The sequence below is a fragment of the Canis lupus genome, chromosome 37 (genome assembly GCF_048164855.1).
Source record: "Canis lupus baileyi chromosome 37, mCanLup2.hap1, whole genome shotgun sequence".
Taxonomy (NCBI): domain Eukaryota; kingdom Metazoa; phylum Chordata; class Mammalia; order Carnivora; family Canidae; genus Canis; species Canis lupus.
In genome coordinates this window covers 9,359,902-9,379,424 of record NC_132874.1, presented here as the reverse complement: position 1 = coordinate 9,379,424, position 19,523 = coordinate 9,359,902, and the positions used below count along the sequence as shown (strand labels likewise).

The following is a 19,523-nucleotide window of genomic DNA, read 5'->3' as shown; positions in this document are numbered from 1 at the left end:
TTAAACTTATACAATCCTATTAATTGATTATATCTCAATAAAGCTGGAAGAAAATTAGATCTTGTTAATAGCTGTACTAGGCTATACAGAATCTAATAGCAAAGAGACTGTTAAGAAGCAATATCTGCTAATATTTAAGAAGCTAGTCCTAATGGAGTGTCTGTCCTTTTTACCCACGTAATAGTTAATGGGATATGTTTGCGCACCAGTTCCATTTTTAGAAGCTAACAATCTCCGGGTTACACATTTATAATCTTAATGCCATCCTGGTACCTGTTGAGATGAAGATGTTGAAAGTTAAGGAATTACAGACTGAAGTATTTTTTATTTCCTGGTTTCCTCTGAATGAGGCTGAGAAGCAGGGGGGGGAAGGACACCATTGTCCCCTTCCTATCCCATGAAGCACAATGGTAAACAGTCTTTTACACAACACTGCTACCTCACAAGGCCTGAGTAGGTGAATATTTACTTCTATCACATCTAAGAATTAAGTATTTATTAGATTTGTTTATAATAGAGAACAGCGTCTAATATATATTTTGCAAATAATGACAAAGTGGTGTCCTATATGTGCTGCCAGATATCTACTCATTGGCCTTGAGCAATATTCTTTTAAAAAATAATTAAATAGATATAAAATATTTCTGTTTTTTTTTTTTTTTCCCCAGAATTTATGTATGAGAAACACATAGAGAGAGGTAGAGACATAGGCAGAGGGAGAAGCAGGCTCCCTGTGGGAAGCATAATGCAGGACTCGATCCCAGCACCCTGGGATCACACCCTGAGCCAAAGGCAGATGTTCAACCACTGAGCCACCCAGGTGTCCCTATTTCTGTTTTTCTGATATTACTGGATTTGTACTGGCTCATCTAGTCCTTAAATGATGCAAAGGTGCAAGCTGAGAGTAGAACCACAGCACCGGCCACTGTGGAGATCTACCATAAATCCTTGTAACACCCATTCTCAGCCAGCTGGTCTACCTTCCATTCCAGACTGTATTTAGGGTAGAACTTGAACAAATGGCTATTGGCTGTTGATGGGCCAGCACTTCACTAGACTCCGTCAATACTATCTGAGTCATTAATAGCTTCTGTTAAGGGCCTGAACTAGCAGCTAAATAAATAATTGTATTAGGCAGGAGTGCTAAGGTCAATGCGATACTAATTTTCAGATTTTGTTGAGTAGAATCTGGTTGCCTGCCATGTCATTCTTAGTTGGTATTGGGAGAGCTCTCCTAACAAAGCAGAGATGGGATCTTCCGATTGCTATATCATTCTACTCTGTTAAGAGTATCGGCTTCCTGAGAAAAATCTCTCCATTATAAAGGCAACAGTTCAGCCTTACCTTCCCCACTACCTACCCTTGTTGAAAACCTTTTCCTTTGTTAGGTCTATGTGAGTCATGCATTCATATCTTTTATTCCAGCTACCTCACAGGAATGACTCGGTGTCTTACATGAGCATGTAAACATTTTGAGAGTATTCCTCTGTTTTATCCCTTATTCTATATATATATATTTATTTATTTATTTATTTATTTTTTCTTTCAATATCCCTTATTCTTGAGTAAATCTTTAACTTTCATGGCATGGCATAGTTTGGAAGTAAGATCTCAGCACAGATCAAGTAGATTTTTACAGAAACCTTCTGTTACATCAATAATATCCACTTGACTCATTTTGTTCACTTTCTCCCTCTCTGGGTCTCTTTAACTATGCTTTATCCATTTATCTAAGTTCAAAAATTTTTGCTGAATGGTGTAAAAATTCCTGAATAACTAGATAAGTATCCTGGTAAAGCAGTATCCCTTCCAACTGCATTATCTTTTTGTGCAAAGGAATGATTGCTGTGATTTTTGGGTAGTGAGACAGGCGTAACCTACGTTAGTTAAAAATACTTTGAAAGTTGGCTCTCACACCCTCTGCATTTTTGGAGCAGATTGCTTTTTCAGGCCACCAGCAGAATATGAAAATTCCTTATACATCCTGTGCTTCCAGCATAGCTTGTGAAGTATTCCTTTCCTTGGCAATTCTGATCAAAACACATGAGGGGAAAAGTGACTTTTATATTCTTTTCTATCTGACAGTACTAGCTCCTCACATAATGAACACTTTATGGTACAAGAGACAATCAGGCTAGGAAGAACCGCTGATTCCCCTTTCTTGGTAATTTGGTGCAAAATCAGATGATTTAAAGGGCCTTTCTTTGCTTGCACGCCCCAGCCTATCTGCCCTGTCATGTGGCTGCTTATATTTAAGCAAGTGATGCTTCTACAGTTTGGGTGAAGTCCGCCTTCACCACCACCGCCTCTCCCAACCCTGCCACCAACTTCAGAAAGTTCAAACCTAAAGGCAGCGGTCAGGTTTCTTTTCTTCCCAACCTGCCGGTTGTGTTCTCTGCCAGAAATTCTTTTCTCACTGGGTTCTTGACACCCAGTAAGAGGCTCAGTCACATTTGTAGTAATTATAAAAGCAATTATAATTGCTACTGTTTTAAACAAGCAGTAGGCCGGAGCATTCAAGTCACTTTCTTATTTTAGGTAAAACATGAGGTATGAGGTAGAACAAGTTGAGCAAGCTAGTGAGAACGAGTTATGAGCTCTCGGGAGGGAAGACTTCTTGGAACCCAGAGGGGTGTGGGTGTGGATTGTCAGCTTACCTGTGAAGTTGTATCCTGTGACAGGGTCCGGAGCTGCAGATGTGTGGTCACCTTCTTCTGGACATCCCCCGAGAGTCATGCTAATGCTCATGGTTTGGGTGTGCAGATGAGCTTCTGCTCTTGGTGGTTGCATGTCATGAGACCCAGGAATCCTGGGAAGACATAAACGGAGGACCACTAGGATGCCTTAGAGCCACTGACCAGCATCTGTGGGAGACAGTCTCAGGGTTTTCCTAATGATTGCTTGCAGAGCTCTCTATGTAATGAATCAATGGGGAAAGGATTTCTTGTTTGATGCCTTTTTTCTTTTTTTTAAATGAAGCACTCATTCATTCTTAAAATGTTCATTACTGATTTTGCCCAGAGCAAAAACCAAGAAGCTAGTTTTCAAACTGTGTCTGATGAAGTCTCTGTCTTCTGTGATGGTGTCTGGGAGGCTGCTGAGGGAAAGGTCCGGGGAACCTGGCCCAGCTCTGCTAGTACTGCTGGCCCCAGCACGGCCTCCCCTTAGCTCCTTGAAATGGTGGCAGTTCACTTACAATTGTGTTTTTCTAAAATTCCATTGCTTTAAAAAATGTCCGAATGCCATCACTTTAGGGAATTGGTGTTATGGCACACAGAAACATAAATCATTTCTTTTTGAAGAATCATTTTGGATTGTTCACATCTCAAAGAGATGAAGTACGTGACCTCCTTCCTGAGTCTCCACTACAAGCACTGCCTTGTTTGGAATGCTTGGAATTTTTGTTGTTGTTTTAACAAAACAGGTCTCTGCTTTGGAAAAGGCTTTTGTCATAAAAATTACACTTTAAAAAGTTGTGTGTATATTAAACCACTTTATCGAGGTAGGATTGACAGACAAGAAGCTATTCATATTTAATATATACAACTTGATGAGTTATATGCCTGTGGAATAGCATAATGCTGATACTTAACAGTGTTATATTGCATACTTAGAAATCTGCTAAGAGGGTAGATCTTATGTTAAGTGCTCTTGCCACACACACACATACACACACACACACACACACTGATAAATAAAGGGGGCAGGAGGAAACTTTTGGAGGTGATAGCTATTTTTAAATAAAATATTTTATTTATTATTCATGAGAACACTGGGAGAGAGGCAGAGACATAGGCAGGTTCCCTGTGGGGAGCCCCATGCGAAACTCGATCCCAGGACCCCGAGATTACGACCTGAGCCAAAGGCAGATGTTCAACCACTGAGCCAGCCAGGTGTCCCTATTTTTATATTTTTGTAACTTTGATTTTGTAACTCACAAAGCAGAGAGTGGAAACTTAATGGACATGGCAAGAGAGGAGATTATGTTTCAGGTGGCCACGATTAAGACCATTTCTAGTTCTGCTTTCAAAAGAATTCTAAGAGATAACCTAAGAAGTATGCAATTACATATTTGTTTCTCAAGTGTTATAGGTCTCCTTAATGAAGAGAGGGGCAGCCCGGGTGGCTCAGCGGTTTAGCGCCACCTTCAGCCCAGGACCTGTTCCTGGAGACCTGGGATCGGGTCCCATGTCGGGCTCCCTGCATGGAGCCTGCTTCTCCCTCTGCCTGTGTCTCTACGCCTCTCTCTCTCTCTCTCATGAATAAATAAATAAAACCTTTAAAAATATATATAGAGAGACACCTGGCTGGCTCAGTCAGTAGACCATGCCGCTCTTGGTCTTGGATTCCTGAGCTCAAAACTCACATTGAGGGTAGAGGTTATATTAAAAAATGAAACAAAAGGGATCCCTGGGTGGCACAGCGGTTTGGCGCTTGCCTTTGGCCCAGGGCGTGATCCTGGAGACCCGGGATCGAATCCCACATCAGGCTCCTGGTGCATGGAGCCTGCTGCTCCCCCTGCCTGTGTCTCTGCCTCTCTCTCTCTCTCTCTCTCTCTCTCTCTGTGACTATCATAAAAAAAAAAAAAGAAACAAAAAACCAAAATAATATAGGTTAAGGCTGTAAGAAATAATTGACTTTGTTGAAGAATACCTAGGTCTTCTGCTGGGTTGGAACAACAGGATTTACCTACTCATAATTGCTTCTTCCAAATGGGCTCTTCATGCAATTGACATTTGTGGTGGGAAGGTGGTTCAGCCTGTGTCATTCCTGTCTTTCCTCCTCAGGAAGCATTTGCTGGCTACATTTCTTCTGCTTCTTCTAAAATTGTATTAATTTTTAACATTTTGATTCCAGTATAGTTAACATACAGTGTTATATTAGCTTCAGGTGAACAATATAGCAGTTCAACAGTTCTATACATTAATACATTACTCAGTGCTCATCGTGAGAAGTGTACTTCTTGATGTTTGACTTGGGATTTCTCTTTTTGAGTGCAAAGATAATTGGAATATATGGTATGCATCATGTTGGGAAAACAGAAATGTGAAGACAACAGTTGGGGGAGATTGGTGATATATGTGTTACAGAACGGAGGTGTCTTGGAGAAACAAACAAATGATAGTTGTTTAAGTGTCAACTGCAAGGAGGAGACAGACAAAATCACTTATTTTGACTCCTAATTGACCTTCAAGATAGATTTTCCCTTCAAAATACTGAATTTGGTAGGCATGTTGTTTTGCTCTTGGATGATAGCTAATTAATAGTTAATCAAATAAGAACACCATGTCTCGAACCTTATTGGGCCTTTCCCAAGAAATATCATGGAAGTCAATCACTGGTTAGCTTCCTATTCAAATGTATTTTTAATTAAGTCTACTGCTACTCAGAGAGGGAGTAGGGGAAAAACCTTGAATATTTCAGGTTACTAGAGTTAGTAACTATTGATTCTCTCTGGTATGATATTAAGTTGGTGGAGCTGGACCTCAAAAATTTTTTTTTCCTTCCATCTAATCCAGTTTGTTTTTCTCTCCATTGTTGCGTACCTTTGTGCGTATATATTGAGACGTAAGCCACTGTAGGGCTGTGTAGCAGATGCCAAACATGTAATTTCTTTTGCCCAAAAATGGGGGGGTGGGAAGGAAAGAGTCTGGTTCTTGTAGAGGGAGAGGCTCTTTAGAATGATTTCTGTTGGCCACAGTCTTTTAAAATAGTAAGAACTTTAAGATTTTGCTTTTCTGTAATTAGAACATGGAATTTCTTGATATGATCTAAACTATGGAAGATTATTTTTACAATTACTTTACCTCTTGTAAAGATAATCTGAATAAAAACAAGTAGAAGGGCATCAGCTCTAATTTTTATTTTTCAGTGTAGAAAAATCCTTTCTATATTTATGCCATGTTTGGAGACAGATTTCACTCTGTATAGTTTTAGTAATCTTATGATACTTGTAGTCATAGGTTTTTGGTCTCTTTCTCTCTCCTTTCCCTCTTCCCTACCCCTTCTTCCTTCTCTCTCTCTCTCCATGTTCCATCCCTCCATGTAAAACCCACTTGTGAGGCAGCCCTTGCGTAGTGGACCAGGCTTTGGGCATCGTTTCAGAAGATGGAGGTTTGAATTTTGCTCTGCTCTATACAAGTTCTGAGAATTTTGGCCTATTATTTAACTTCGGAGGACCTCAACTCCTCTACGGAGCGAAGGAAAAAATCCTCAGGGTTGCAAAAGTTGAAATGAAATGACGTATGTGAAGGAACACAGTTAACACTGATGAACACAGTGAACACTGTTGAAAAAAATGTATTGGTGTAAGATTATACATAACATAAAATTTACCATTTTGGTCATTTTAAGTGTATAATTCAGTGGCATGATGCACACTCACAATCTTGTGCAACCGTCACACTATCCATTTGCAGAACTTCGTCATTATTCCAAACAGAAACTCCATACCCATGAAATAGTAACTCTCTAATTCCCTCTGCCTCTACTTTCTGTCTCTCTGACATTGACTTGATAGGTACCTCACATTGATGGAATCACACCATATTTGCCCTTTTGTGTCTGGCTTATTTCACTTCTCATAATGTCTTCAAGGTTCATCTGTATTGTAGCGTGTGTCACAGTCTCATTCCCTTGTAAGGCTGAATAGTATTCCATTGAGTGCTTGTATCACAGTTTGTTTATCCATTCATCTCTTTGATGGGCATTTGGATAGTATCTGCCTTTTGTCCATCATGACCACTGGTGTGAGGCACATTGATGTGCGAGTGTCTGCACCCTAGTTTCAGTTCTTCTGGGTGTACACCAAGGAGTAGAATTGTTGGATCATATGGCAATTCTTTGTTTAATTTTTTTGAGTGACATCCTGTTTTCAAGTATTTTTGTTTTTTAATCTGTTGGATTGTAGTGATGCCACTCCTGAATGGTGTGTTTGTTCTTTGTGGTCCTTTCATTCCCATAATTTACATGCAATGAGTCAGGATGGTGAGGTCACTTTGTTTGTTTATTTATTTATTAAAGATTTTATTTGTTTATTCAACAGAGAGAGGTGTGTACACATGTAGGGTCAAGGGGCAGAGGGAGAGGGAGAAGCATGTTTCCCTGCTAAGCAGGGAGCCCAATGTGGGCCTTGATCCCAGGACTTTGGGGTCATGACCTGAGCTGAAGGCAGAAGTTTAACTGACTGAGCTACTCAGGCACCTCTAGATGGTGGGGTCACTTTAAATGTCAGGACTCCAGGGGCATCTGAGTGGCTCAGTGGTTGAACATCTGCCTTCAGCTCAGGGCATGATCCTGGGATCCTGGGATTGAGTCCTGCATCAGGCTTGCCTCAGGGGGTCTGCTTCTCCCCCTGCCTCTCATTTTGTGTCTCTTATGAATAAATAAACAAAATCTTAAAAATAAATGTCAGGACTTCAGGAACACCTTGCCAAGGTGGCAAGCTCTGTAGCCCATGGTTCTCAGAAATGCCTCTGTTGTGCACTAGGCATCAGAGAAGGTAAAGGTTTGCTCTGTTGGTTTGCAGGTGTGTTGGTTAAACAACAACTGTGTGAATGAATATCATATTTTCTGCTTTGGACCTTCTTGCAGAGATCGAGGAAACTGAAGAACGCTGAGGACAGGTGGATGGGCTCCATTGGTAGGCTCCACTATCTCACCATGACCACGGAAAATCCGATGCCAGGAGACCTGGCTCCAGCCCCCCTCGTCACTTGCAAACTCTGCCTGTGTGAACAGTCCCTGGACAAGATGACCACACTCCAGGAATGCCGGTGCATCTTCTGTACCGCTGTGAGTTTTCCTTGATGCTGTCATCATGAGCATGAGGAAATGCAAAAGGGGAGAATGAGAAAATGTACAGGATAGGTTTCTGTGGCTTTCTGAGAAGTCAGGGTTTGCTACAACAGGCTCCTGTTTGGGAGGGAAAACTCCACGTTTGGATCGGTTTCCAAATAGTATCTTGAATGGTAAATCTGATCGTCACTGTTTTTTAGGCAAAGGATAATGTATGTGTGAAATTTAATGCTTGGTTAAATAAGAATCTGTTCTTAAGTACTAGGCAAGAACAAAATAGAAATTTTTAAAAGAGATTTTATTTATGTATTCATGAGAGGCACACAGAGAGAGGCAGAGACATAGGCAGAGGGAGAAGCAGGTTCCCTGCAGGGGGCCTGATGTGGGACTCGATCCCAGGACCCAGGATCATGACCTGAGCCGAAGGCAGACACTCAACCACTCAGGCACCCAGGTGCCCCAAAATAGAAATATTTTTAACATGGCTTAGTTAACTACCATCTGTAAGGAGTTTATCAGATATTCTGAATGATGGAGAAATCAGGTAGCAATTTTTACTGAATTTTCCTTTTTTTTTTATTTTATTTTTTTATTTTTTTATTTATGATAGTCACAGAGAGAGGCAGAGACATAGGCAGAGGGAGAAGCAGGCTCCATGCACAGGGAGCCCGATGTGGGATTCGATCCTGCATCTCCAGGATCGCGCCCTGGGCCAAAGGCAGGCGCCAACCCGCTGCGCCACCCAGGGATCCCCTGAATTTTCTTTCCTATACTTGCTCATCTCCTATAAAGCACATGATATATAATTCTTTTACTTTGTCATATCTCCCTTTTTTTCTATTTTTACAATATGCTGAATGGTACCTATTCTTCATAATCAAGAGAACCCTGTAGAACTCCAGGGATGGGCTTGTCTCTTTTAGTTTGACACTTGGTATTAATGTCTCTGACCCTCATCGCACATTTCCCTGAAGATTGGTTGGTTAAGGTGTGAAGATGGGAAACAGACTGATGAATTCAAAGTGGCTACTAGAAGCATGAACTCAAGTGGTATTATTCAAATTTTCATTTATTTAGAAATCTTTTGAGCTTCTGCTGTATGCCAGGCACTCTGCTGGGTGTTGGGAATGTAGCAGTGAATGAGATACTTCCCATTTGGTGGATGGACACATTGAAGGAGCCATACAAGTTTAGTGGGATCAGGGGAAGCTAGATATAGCATAACAGAAGAACGTCTCCCCCACCTGGAGGTGGGACGGACATACTGGTGGCAGTGATCTCTGAACTGAGGCTTCAAACAAGAGTTGCAAACTGATGCTCATGGGCCACGTCTGGGCTCAACACATTTTTGTTTGGATTCCCAGTTGTGAAATTTCATGAGAAAATGAAAAAGTGGTAAGATGTAGCTTCTCTGTATTCATAGGCCCAGAAATAGATGGTCTTCCCTCCCTCCCTTCCTCGCTCCCTCCCTCTTTCCATATATATAATATATAAAGATTTATTTTTCTTTATTTTAAAGAAGGAAAGAGAGAAAGCATGTGAGTGGGGAGAGCAGAAGAGGGAGAGAACCCCAAGCAGACTCCCTGCTGAGCTGCAGAGCTGGACGTGGGACTCGATGCCATGACCCTGAGATCATAACCTGAGCCAAAACCAAGAGTCCGAGGCTCAGTTGACTGTGCCACTCAGGTGCCCTTACCCTGTTTTTATTACCTGTCTCTCTCCTATATGTATTTGAATCAACTACCCTTTTAACCTGAGGATGGATTCAGAGTCATGTAGGACACATGCTGGCATCTCAGGATGGGAGAGGCCTGATGCCCAGGTTAAAATATTTACCATTTATCTATGCTTTGGTAGGTCTTGTGTGGGCAGACTGTTAATGTTTATTATACAAAAAGCTTAATAATCCCCAGGCAGTTGTGGGTTTAATGCCCTGACTTGAGAGGGAAGTTGAGTTGTTCAGTTGCAGAGACCAGTGCTTACATCAAGGGGAAGGGGAGAAAGCAGTCATTAAGGAAGTAGAATTATTTATCAAGAGGTGTGTTTCTTAAGCATACTATAAAAAAGAAAATAAAACAAAAAGCAGATAACAAGTTAAGGTAAAATAAATTTTGCCTCATCTCGGTGGTTTTTTGTTGTTGTTGTTAGCTAATCTAATCAACACAGAATGTTCTCAAGCTTGTTTATAGCAATTTAAAAAATTATTTTTTTGATTGAGGATTAGGGTAGGGAGAAGCCTTGGAATGACTTTTTTAGGTAAAAAAAGGAAAGTGACTAAAATCCTTCCCTTATGTCTCCAATGCTGAGATCCAAAGATGACCGCGAGTAGTAGTGTTTATTCATTTAATCATGGAGCCCCCCACTGAGCAGGACCCGTGTCCCAGCAACTGTTCTAGGCACTGGGACTTCCCAGTTTCAGAAACAAAACCCAGCAGAGATCCTTGCAAGATCTTAGGAGCTGTATCTCATCAAAGGTGGTTGCATAATAAACAATAAACAGAATAAATGGGTGAGTTATATGGGCTTGAGTAATAGGGCTCAGAGAAAAAACAGCGGGGTGAGGGAGGTGGCAAACAGGCAGGGGATGTTGCAGGTCGAGTAGGGCATCAGGAGGAGGCCACGGTGACATCTGTACTGGCTCTTCCTCTTCTATCAGCGTGTGTTGCTTAAGGAAGTGACCTTGTCAGCCAGGGGGGGGCTTCAGCTTCCTTTGGTCTTGCTCTGCTGCCCAGTGCTGTGCTTCGAAAGGCATTAGTTCTCTGACTTTCTCCCATATGTTTCGGATCCTTGCCTAATCCTTGAAATGCATGAGTCACAAGCAACGTTTGGTTAAAGGTGGGATGGAAATTTCTGTCTCAGGGTTACTGATGTTCAAAAAGCAGGATATAGAATTCAGTTTTTGCGATGAGACTTCATGGTTCAGGATTCAGGTTTGTGCATCAGCGTCGGGTAGAGAAGTACACACGCAGAGGTCGTATCTGACACCCTCCCAAGGATTGTCGCAATAGATCTTGGTTCCCAGTTAAAGACAACACAGCAGCTTCTCGGTTCTCCTTTGGTAATCTGGAGGTAGGAGTTAGCACAATTAGATTATCCTGTCATCTGCAATCATACTTCCTCATTGTTGGGGAGTGCTCCAAAGTAGAAAGTCAGATGGCTTGGTATTTTTGATATCTCTCCAAGTCTGGAACTTTTTGTGCCTTATAAACATTAACCTTCCTGATAGCCCATCATTCCCTGTGATCTACCAAAATAATAGTTAGCTGCTGTATTTGATTACATTACTGTCTATAAATTGGCAACTGATATCAGACTCACCTGAAATGCTACTCTAACTTTTTATTGTTTAGACCTTTTATTCCTTCTTTTAAAAAACTATTAAAGAATGTGTCTGAGCCCCCAGATTTCAGTTTGCACTGAAATATTAGATATTCAATATTGATATTAAAGATACCAAGTGTGTCTTGTGTTTTTAAGGCTGAAAAGAAATTTGTGACTTTTTTTGTGAAGATACTCTATTTGAGAGAGAAAGCAAGAGACAGCATGAGTGGAGGAGGAGGAGCAAAGGGGGAGAGAGAGAAGCAGACTCCCTGTTGAGCGGGGAGCCCAATGTGGGGCTCCATCCGAGGACCCTGAGATCATGACCTGAGCCAAAGGCAGATGCTTAACCCACTGAGCACTCAGGTGGCCCTTGTGACATTTTTTAATAGGCCATATACTACTAATTTCCAACTTTAAATATGACTGCATGACATCTCCTAATTATTGGCTAGGAAAGACTTCTTGCGCATACTGTGTATTTCAAAGAGTTTTGCTAAGATAGTTCTCTCTGCCCTCCTCATTAGGAGAATGACCAAATGAAAGGTCCTCCTGCTGGATACGGTGTACTTACATAGATTCAGTAAAGCTTTTTATAAATTTTTATCTTTGCCCTGTTTTCCCTAAGAAGTATCCCTGACCATGTTGCTGTGAGCTTAAATATTTTGTTCCCAAGATCAGTGGGCTCTGGGAGAGCAGTATGGATAGAGGTGGAGTGTCTGACTTGACCATGAAAATGAGCCAGCTCATTCCCTATCTTTAGGGAGATCTCCTCTAGGGAGATTCCCTGTCTTTAGGGAGATCTGCCTCAGTCCACGTGTGTTCTGTGGACCTTCAGCTCTGTAAAACAGAGGTAGCCCTTGAATAAAGTGTTCCATAATCAAATTAGCTCAGAAACTGGTATGTTCTCTCTCCCTTTTTTGGAAGGCACATAATGCACTCTGTAGGCTCTGTGAAATCTTGTGGTTAAAAAAAAAGCTGGGGGACCCTGTTTAACTTCTGAAGAGGCATTTCCATTTGACCATGCCATCTTTTTAGTGGAACACCCACCCATTAGCTTCTCCACAATTTGTGTGCCAGAGAATGCTGCCTTAAATCATTACATGTAGGTAATTCTTGATTTAAATGACATCTAAAGAACAGAATGTGATGGATGTTGCTTCAGATAATCCATCAGCATAGCTACTTTCTTGTTAAAGGAAACTTTGTGTGTGCTGTTTCCAGTGGTGGTTTCTGTAAGACTATTTGCTCAGCTTTGATATGCAGAAGAAAATGTAGTATAAAGCAAGGAAGGCTAACTATACAGGACAGAAATGGTCATAGTTCTCATTAGCCTGACTGAACTCAGAGATCACTAGGAGCATTATGGAGCCAAAGAAGTTGATATTTAGGGATTATGGGGAGAGTTGCAAAATTACTTGTTCTTGCACTTGAAGGTTAAATATCTCAGGGATGGTAGTCTACTAACTAATGATATGCAAAAACTCTGTCTCTCTCCCTCTCTCCTGTGGATTTAAATAACCCAAACATGAAAATTCAAAATTTCCTTTCCTGGCATTTGCAACACACTCTTTCAGATAATAACCACACAATTCTAATTCAAGTGGAAGAAAAAAAAATTCACTAAAGTCAGTTATCAAAGGAGGGAAAATTTATGGGTTTGCTCCCTGGTGAGCAATTTTTGCCTCTCAGATTTAGTTTGGAAGCTATTTCCCTCAGCCACGAATTAAAGAATAATGGAAATACAGTTGTTGCTTGTTTTTATAACCTAGATAATTTCACCTGAAAAGAGTCGGTATGTTGGGCATGGCCTATTTACCTTTCAGATTATAGACAGGATGTGCTGAGCAAAAAGAAAATAATGTCCAGCCATATTCTTGCCTTTTTTCCATTACATTTTGTTGGCTCCAAGTAGTTAGAACTCCTTTTACTATTCATTTCTCTGAGCCAAATGGATTTTCCAATGTTTAAAAAAGTGAGAGGAAACATAAAACTTTTTAGACCAAGCCCTTCTTTTCCTTGGGCCCTGTTGAGTGACCTTTATGAAAAGCCCACATACAGCCCAGGAGACATTTACAGTTTGGAAAGAGTTGCTGTGTGTGCGTGCGCTGGCGCATGTGTGTGTGTGTGTGTGTGTGTGTGTGTGTGTGTGTGTACCGGTGCACACATGTGTACTCACACGGGCTGGTAACTTTCAAATGAAGCAGAGAACCTGCGGTGGTTCTTTTCCTGGATTCTAACTCACGTCCACATTGGGATTTCAGAAGGAATGGTGCTTTTCTACTATCACCTCTATTTTTTGCTTTCCAGGGCAGTGTGTGGTGGTTAGCATATTTGGAGGTAGGAAGATCCCAGCTCACGTTCAGGCTTTGCCATCAATGAGTGTGACTGTATGCAAGATCTTTGGCTTCTCTGAAACTTCGTGTCCTCACCTGGAGGGAGGAGAGAGGTATGGGAGGAGCGTACCAATCTCAGAGGGTCGTAGGAAGCATCAGGTGGGAACTCCAGTACAGTGGCTCGCGCAGTGGCAGGTCTCTTGTAAGTTGGCGTCTCGTTACTCCTTTCTTTCCTAAGTTTTGTCAGTATGCTGAGCTGTTCTGGTTTTCAGTAACTGTTTTAGAGAAAGGGAATCCTGTGAAGACTTGACTGCCTCCCTCATTAGCCTTTTATAAAAAGATAGTTATATATAGGTGATTTCAACCTTATGAGATACCCACAGACTAGCAATTAGGATATAGAGAGAGATTTGTCTCTTGGACTTGTCCAAAGGTTGGCTGACGGCTGGGTGCTTCAACTGAAGAGGTGAAAGTAGGTTTTAGAGGAAAAGCAATACAACTTTGAAAGTAAATAGAAGAGGGTGTTTACCCAAAGGGTATGAAAACACTAATTCAAGAGGATATGTACCCTATGTTTATTGAGGCGTTATTTATAATACCTAAACTATAGAAGTAGTCCAAGTGTCCACTGATAGATGAATGGATAAAGAAGATGTGGGGTGTGTGTGTGTTTGTGTGTATGTATGAATGTATATATGTGGAATATTATTTAGTCATAAAGAGAATGAAATCTTTCCATTTACTACAACTTGGGTAGATGTAGAGAGTATAATGCTAAGTGAAAGAAGTCAGTGAGAGCAAGACAAATACCATATGATGTTACTCATATGTGGAATTATTAAACAAAACAAATGAACAAAGGAAAAAAGAGATAAGCCAAGAAATAGACTTTTAACTATAGAGAACCAACAGAGGGGTGGGGGCTGGGGGAAATGAAGGGAATTAAGAGTGTACTTACTATGACGAGCGCTGAGTAATGTATGGAGGTGTTGAATCACTCTATTGTACACCTGAAACTGATGTAACACTGTATGTTAACTTATCGGAATTAAAATAAAAATAACAATAAACAAAACCTCAAATCATAAGAGTGAATAGATAAGCACATTTCTGATGCATGTAGGACATCGTATGAAAGTGTCTCAAGCTACCATTTATTTAAAAACTGCTTACCCCCAGTAATGGAATAACTTGTTGGCTTGCTATGTATAGTCTAGTGTTAGTTTAAGTATTTTTTATTGAGAACTCTCTGGAACTGCAAGAAATAATGAGGCATCGTATGCCAGCAACGTCAGGAAAATCTTTTGTCCCGCCCTCTGGTCCTGACCTGCCAGCCCTTCCTGAAGCTTTCAAATTCTCCAGCTCTCTGCATTCTGCTGTTTTCTAGTACATTAAATGGACAGAAGTAAATGCTGCCAGTGTTAAGCCCTTCCTTATCCTGTTGGGGTTTTTTTTTTTTTTTAAAGATATTATTTATTTGACAGAGGGAAAGAGCACAAGCAGGGGGAGCGGCAGGCAGAGGGAGAGGGAGAAGCAGACTCCCTGCAGAGCAAGGACCCTGATGCAGGCTCCATACCAGGACCCTTGGGATCATGACCTGAGCCGAAGGCAGACAGCTTAACTGACTGAGCCACCCAGGCGCCCTCCTGTTGGTTTCTGATACTAAAATATACTGGTTTGTAAGGTTAGTCTTATGGATAGAGTGAATTTCTCTCTCGGGTTTTCACTGTTTGTAAAGGACTTCAATATTCTCACTGCTTAAACTCAAGAGTTCTGATGATGCTTTGTATTTGCCACGATGACTTTGTATTTATCAGTCAAGTCACTGATTTGAAATGCAAATTTTGGTCCTATATTTTCCCACCACCGAGGGAGGAGGGAGCCACTGCAGGATAGATAGCATCTGAGAAGTGGGAACAAATGGAAACAGCATGAGAAATGGAGTGGGATGACTCAAGGAGGAGTTGGCTTTCTGGCCCCATGATCTCATCCATGCCCAGCGCTCACCACTCACTCAAGGCAAGCGGTTAAATGTGGCAAAAGCAAAGAGCAGCAAAAGGAAACCACACTCTTTGGGCTGAGTGACTCCACTGTGGCTCCTCTTTCTGGATGCCAGTATGGTTTGGCATCTGCAAGACTGGGTCTCAAATCTGGTTACTTGGGCATCATTAATTCAGCATATACAAAAATATTTATTGTGCCCTGTATATTTCTGAGGGTCAAGGTCTAGTGGTGAATGATCAGATCAAGGCCTGGTTTTCACATAGCTCAGATTTTGGTGCAAAGCACAGATACTGACAAGCAGACATGCAAGTCAGATGTTGATAGAGGCTCTGAGTTAAGACAAAGCACGGTGTGGGGGACAGTAGGCCTGCAGGAGCCAGCAGGGGGTGTGGGGGGGTGTTTCTGCTATGCATTGGATGGTCATGGAAGTCTTGCTGGTAAGGTATTCCTTAGAGACCTGGAGGACAGGAGAAAAAAGCTGTATAGATATCTGGCAAAAGAGTTTTTGGGAGAGGGGAGCCGTATGGAGGTCCTCAACTGGGATTGTGTGTGGCATTCAGGCATAGCGAAAGGTCAATGTGTGTGTGTCTCTCCAAAGGGAGACAGTAGGAGATGACATCAGAGAGGTAGTGGTGTCTGTCTGGAGGACCCTGCAGGCTATTGCAAGGATTTTGGCCTTAGTCTCATGTGAGGACAGAAGCCTTTGGAGGGCTTTAATCCACAAAGTAACATGATTTAACCGTATTTTAACGGCTCATACAATTATGGAGGTGAAGTTTCCTGATCTCCCTACAAGCTGGAGCCTAGCCTCAGGAGAATCACTGGTGTGTTCCAGGCTGAGGGCAGGAGAAAACCAGTGTCTTAGCTCATGCTGTCAGGTGGAATGGAAAGAATGAATACTCCCTCCGCCGTGTGGGTTTGTACAGTCCCTCAACTGATTGGGTGAGGCCCACCCACATGGGGAGGCAGTTTACTTTCCTCTGTCTACCAATTTCAATACTGGTCTCATCTGGAAACACTCTCATAGATCCACCTAGAAATTATGTTGCAACCCAGTATCTGGGCATCCTGTAGCCTGGTTAAGTTGACACATAAAATTAACCATCACAGCCACCTTGGCTGCTGCATAGAGAGTTAACTGCAGGGGCAAGGATGAAAGCAGGGAGAGCTAAAAGATAAATACAATAATCCAGACCAGAGGTGATAGTGGCGTGGAACCAGTGAGTGGTAGCCACTCGTGTTTGGGTAGTCTCAGGCTTCATTTTCTTTTATAGAATATAGGGATGATAATATATCATCTAAGATTATAGAGAAGGTTGCAATAGATAATATGGAGAAAGCATGTAGTCCAGTGCCTGGAATGAAGCTAGCTAGTGTGTACATAGCTGTCTACTAATTTTAGTGTGATCATCGAGATTTTGCTTGAAAACTTCCAGGATTGGGACATACCATGACACTGGCTATTCAAGTACAAAATTTCTCTCTTTTTTTTTTTTTTTTTTTAAGATTTATTTATTCATTTGAGAGAGAGAGAGGGCGAAACATGCATGTGCGGAGGAGGAGCAGAGGGAGAAGGAGAGGTAGAATTCCCAGCAGACTCCTTGCTGAGCATGGAGCCCGGCTTGGGGCTCCATCATACAACCCTGAGATCATGACTTGAGCCAAAATCAAGAGTAGGATGCTCAGCTGACCAAGCCACCCAAGTACCTCTACAGAATTTTAAGTCTAAGCTATCTCTTCTTCAGTATACATTTGAAACCTATTTCCAACCTGGTTCTGCTCTCCAGAACAAAACTGGTTGAAATCTAATTTTTATTCTACTCACTAGCTCTGTATTATTTGAATGAGGCTTATCTTATTGTTAGGACAAGATTGCTCATTAAAAATTCTCCCACAGTTCTCCATCCATTGTGGGGATATTAATAAATAGCACTTCATTTCTCCCCCCACCACCCCTTTTGTTAACACCAGCTTTTGGAACAAGCTTTATTTGCACAACATTCTTGACTTTGATCATGAGTTGAACAAGTACTTCAGGCATTTCTGTATTCTCTTAGGAAAGCATATGGTCTCAGGGTAGGGGGGTGGTACTAGAATAAGGAACAAGATTTAATTTCTTTTTCACAAAGAAGGTTATAAAAAGATGGTACGTTGGCAATCTGTGTTGGTGTGTTGTGGAGACTTTTTTTTTTTTTTTCCACAGCCTACCTTGCCAAAGTTTAATTTTTCAAACCACATATCAGAATATGATAGGCTGGCCAAATGTGCAAACCATGACCAGAAAGCAGACAAAAGTGGGAATACAGTGAGAAAACTTTCCCTTACACGTACTGAGTCACCAAAGCTTTTCTGTTTATTTTTTTGTAGTTGTATGTTTATTCCAATTTCCTGTAAGTCTATTCTTATCTTTTTTCTAAAAATTTATTTATTTCTTTATTAGAGAGAGAAGGGGAGAGAGAGAGAGAGAGAGAGAGCACGCCACACAAGTAGGAGAGGGGCAGAGGGAGAAGCAGACTCCCTGCTGAGCGGGGAGCTTGATCCCAGGACCCTGAGGCCATACCTGAGCTGAAGGCAGATGCTTAACCGACTGAGCCACCCAGGTGCCTCAGTCAGTTCTCATTTGAATCCTGATTCTACTCCTCCATTTGGTAACTGCCACGTCCCAGCCACAGCGCTGTGTGGATAGGCATAACCAGTCCACTTCTCCCATGGGAAGCAGACCCCCTGATGAGGGAAGTACAGTGTGCTGTGGGAGTGCAAGGGAAGCCACCTAAAGTAGACTTGGGGAGGTCAGGGAAGGTTTCCTGAGTGGCTGAGACCAAGAGGGGACCAGCAGGTTGCTTGATGGCAGTGTTGGTGAGGCTGTGGATGGGAAGAGGGCCACAGGAAGGAGAGGCAGCCACATGTGAAGACACAGAGCCAAGGAAGAGTGGCATCCTGCAGAGCTGAGCCAAGAGACGTCCCTGGAACATACTGTGGGGGGCATGGGGGTGCTTGGGCATGAGGTTGGAGAGTGAGTTTGGGGAGGGTCTTGTATATCTTGTTAAAGAGCATGAGGGAGCCACTGAAGGGCTTTGTTTGGATATGGGGGAGGGAGGGAGGGAGGCAGGATGGCTCTGGCGCAGAGTACAGAATGGTCTGGAAGGGAGCAAATGAGTAAGAGGAAGGAAGGGGGCTGTTGAGAGCTTGGAGAACACTCCCCTCACCCACATATGCAGTATTTATTATGGCAGACTGCAACTTTGACGTCTGGAGTATGAAAATTAGTTTCATGTCCCAATTTCTCCCTCTTCTGTATTTGGATGCTAATGTCTGATTTCTCACAATGTTGCTGTCGAAATGCCACTCCTGTCATTCTTGCACGCACTCCTGTTTGAATCATATTCCCTAGGGCTGACGCTGAAGTCTTGCTGCCTCTTATGCGATGTATCTCACACCTTCATGTCTTTCCTACTTTCTAGAATCTTCCTCTTTCTTCCTTCAATATGTCACTTGCTCAGTAACTAAGGAAGTCTCACTGCATGATCAGGGCAATTACAAGTCAACAAATACTGACTTTGTCAAGCAGAATACTAGATTGGGGGGATTTATGGGTGAAAAACTCAAACATAGTTCTTACCCTGGTGGCATTGGCTACCCTAGTGTAAAAAGGATCAGCTCTTCTCTGAAAGCATTTAGCATTAAAATGGAATCAAATAGATTTCATACAAATATCTGTATTGCAGGGGTGCCTGGGTGGCTCAATTGGTTAAGCATCTGCCTTTGGCTCGGGTCCTGATCCCAGAGTCCTGGGATCAAGCCTTGCATTGGGCTCCCTGCTCAGTGGGGAGTCTGCTTCTCTCTCTCCCTTTGCCCCTCCCCCTGCTCATGTTCTCTCTCTCTCTTGTTCTCAAATAAATAAATCTTTTTTAAAAAAACCAACCAAACCAAGTATCTGTATTGCCTTACATTCCAGCAATCTGACCTAGACCCATTTTACCCTCCCGTCCACACTTGAAGTTCACTGAGGGCAGAAGCCCAGGAAGAAAGGCATCAGTAACCATCACTGTTGCATGACAGCAGCAAGCA

General features: G+C 42.1%; 1 protein-coding gene across 3 annotated transcripts in view; it reads left to right on the top strand.

The window, feature by feature from the left end:
* Positions 1-19,523, top strand: part of RNF144B (ring finger protein 144B) — a 169,027-nt gene that overhangs the window by 100,348 nt on the left and 49,156 nt on the right. For all 3 annotated transcript variants that reach the window (XM_072814029.1, XM_072814028.1, XM_072814030.1), the window contains exon 2: positions 7,594-7,794. In XM_072814029.1, the coding sequence (XP_072670130.1) occupies positions 7,630-7,794 (165 nt within the window). In that variant the 5' untranslated portion in view covers positions 7,594-7,629. The remainder of the gene's footprint in view (positions 1-7,593; positions 7,795-19,523) is intronic.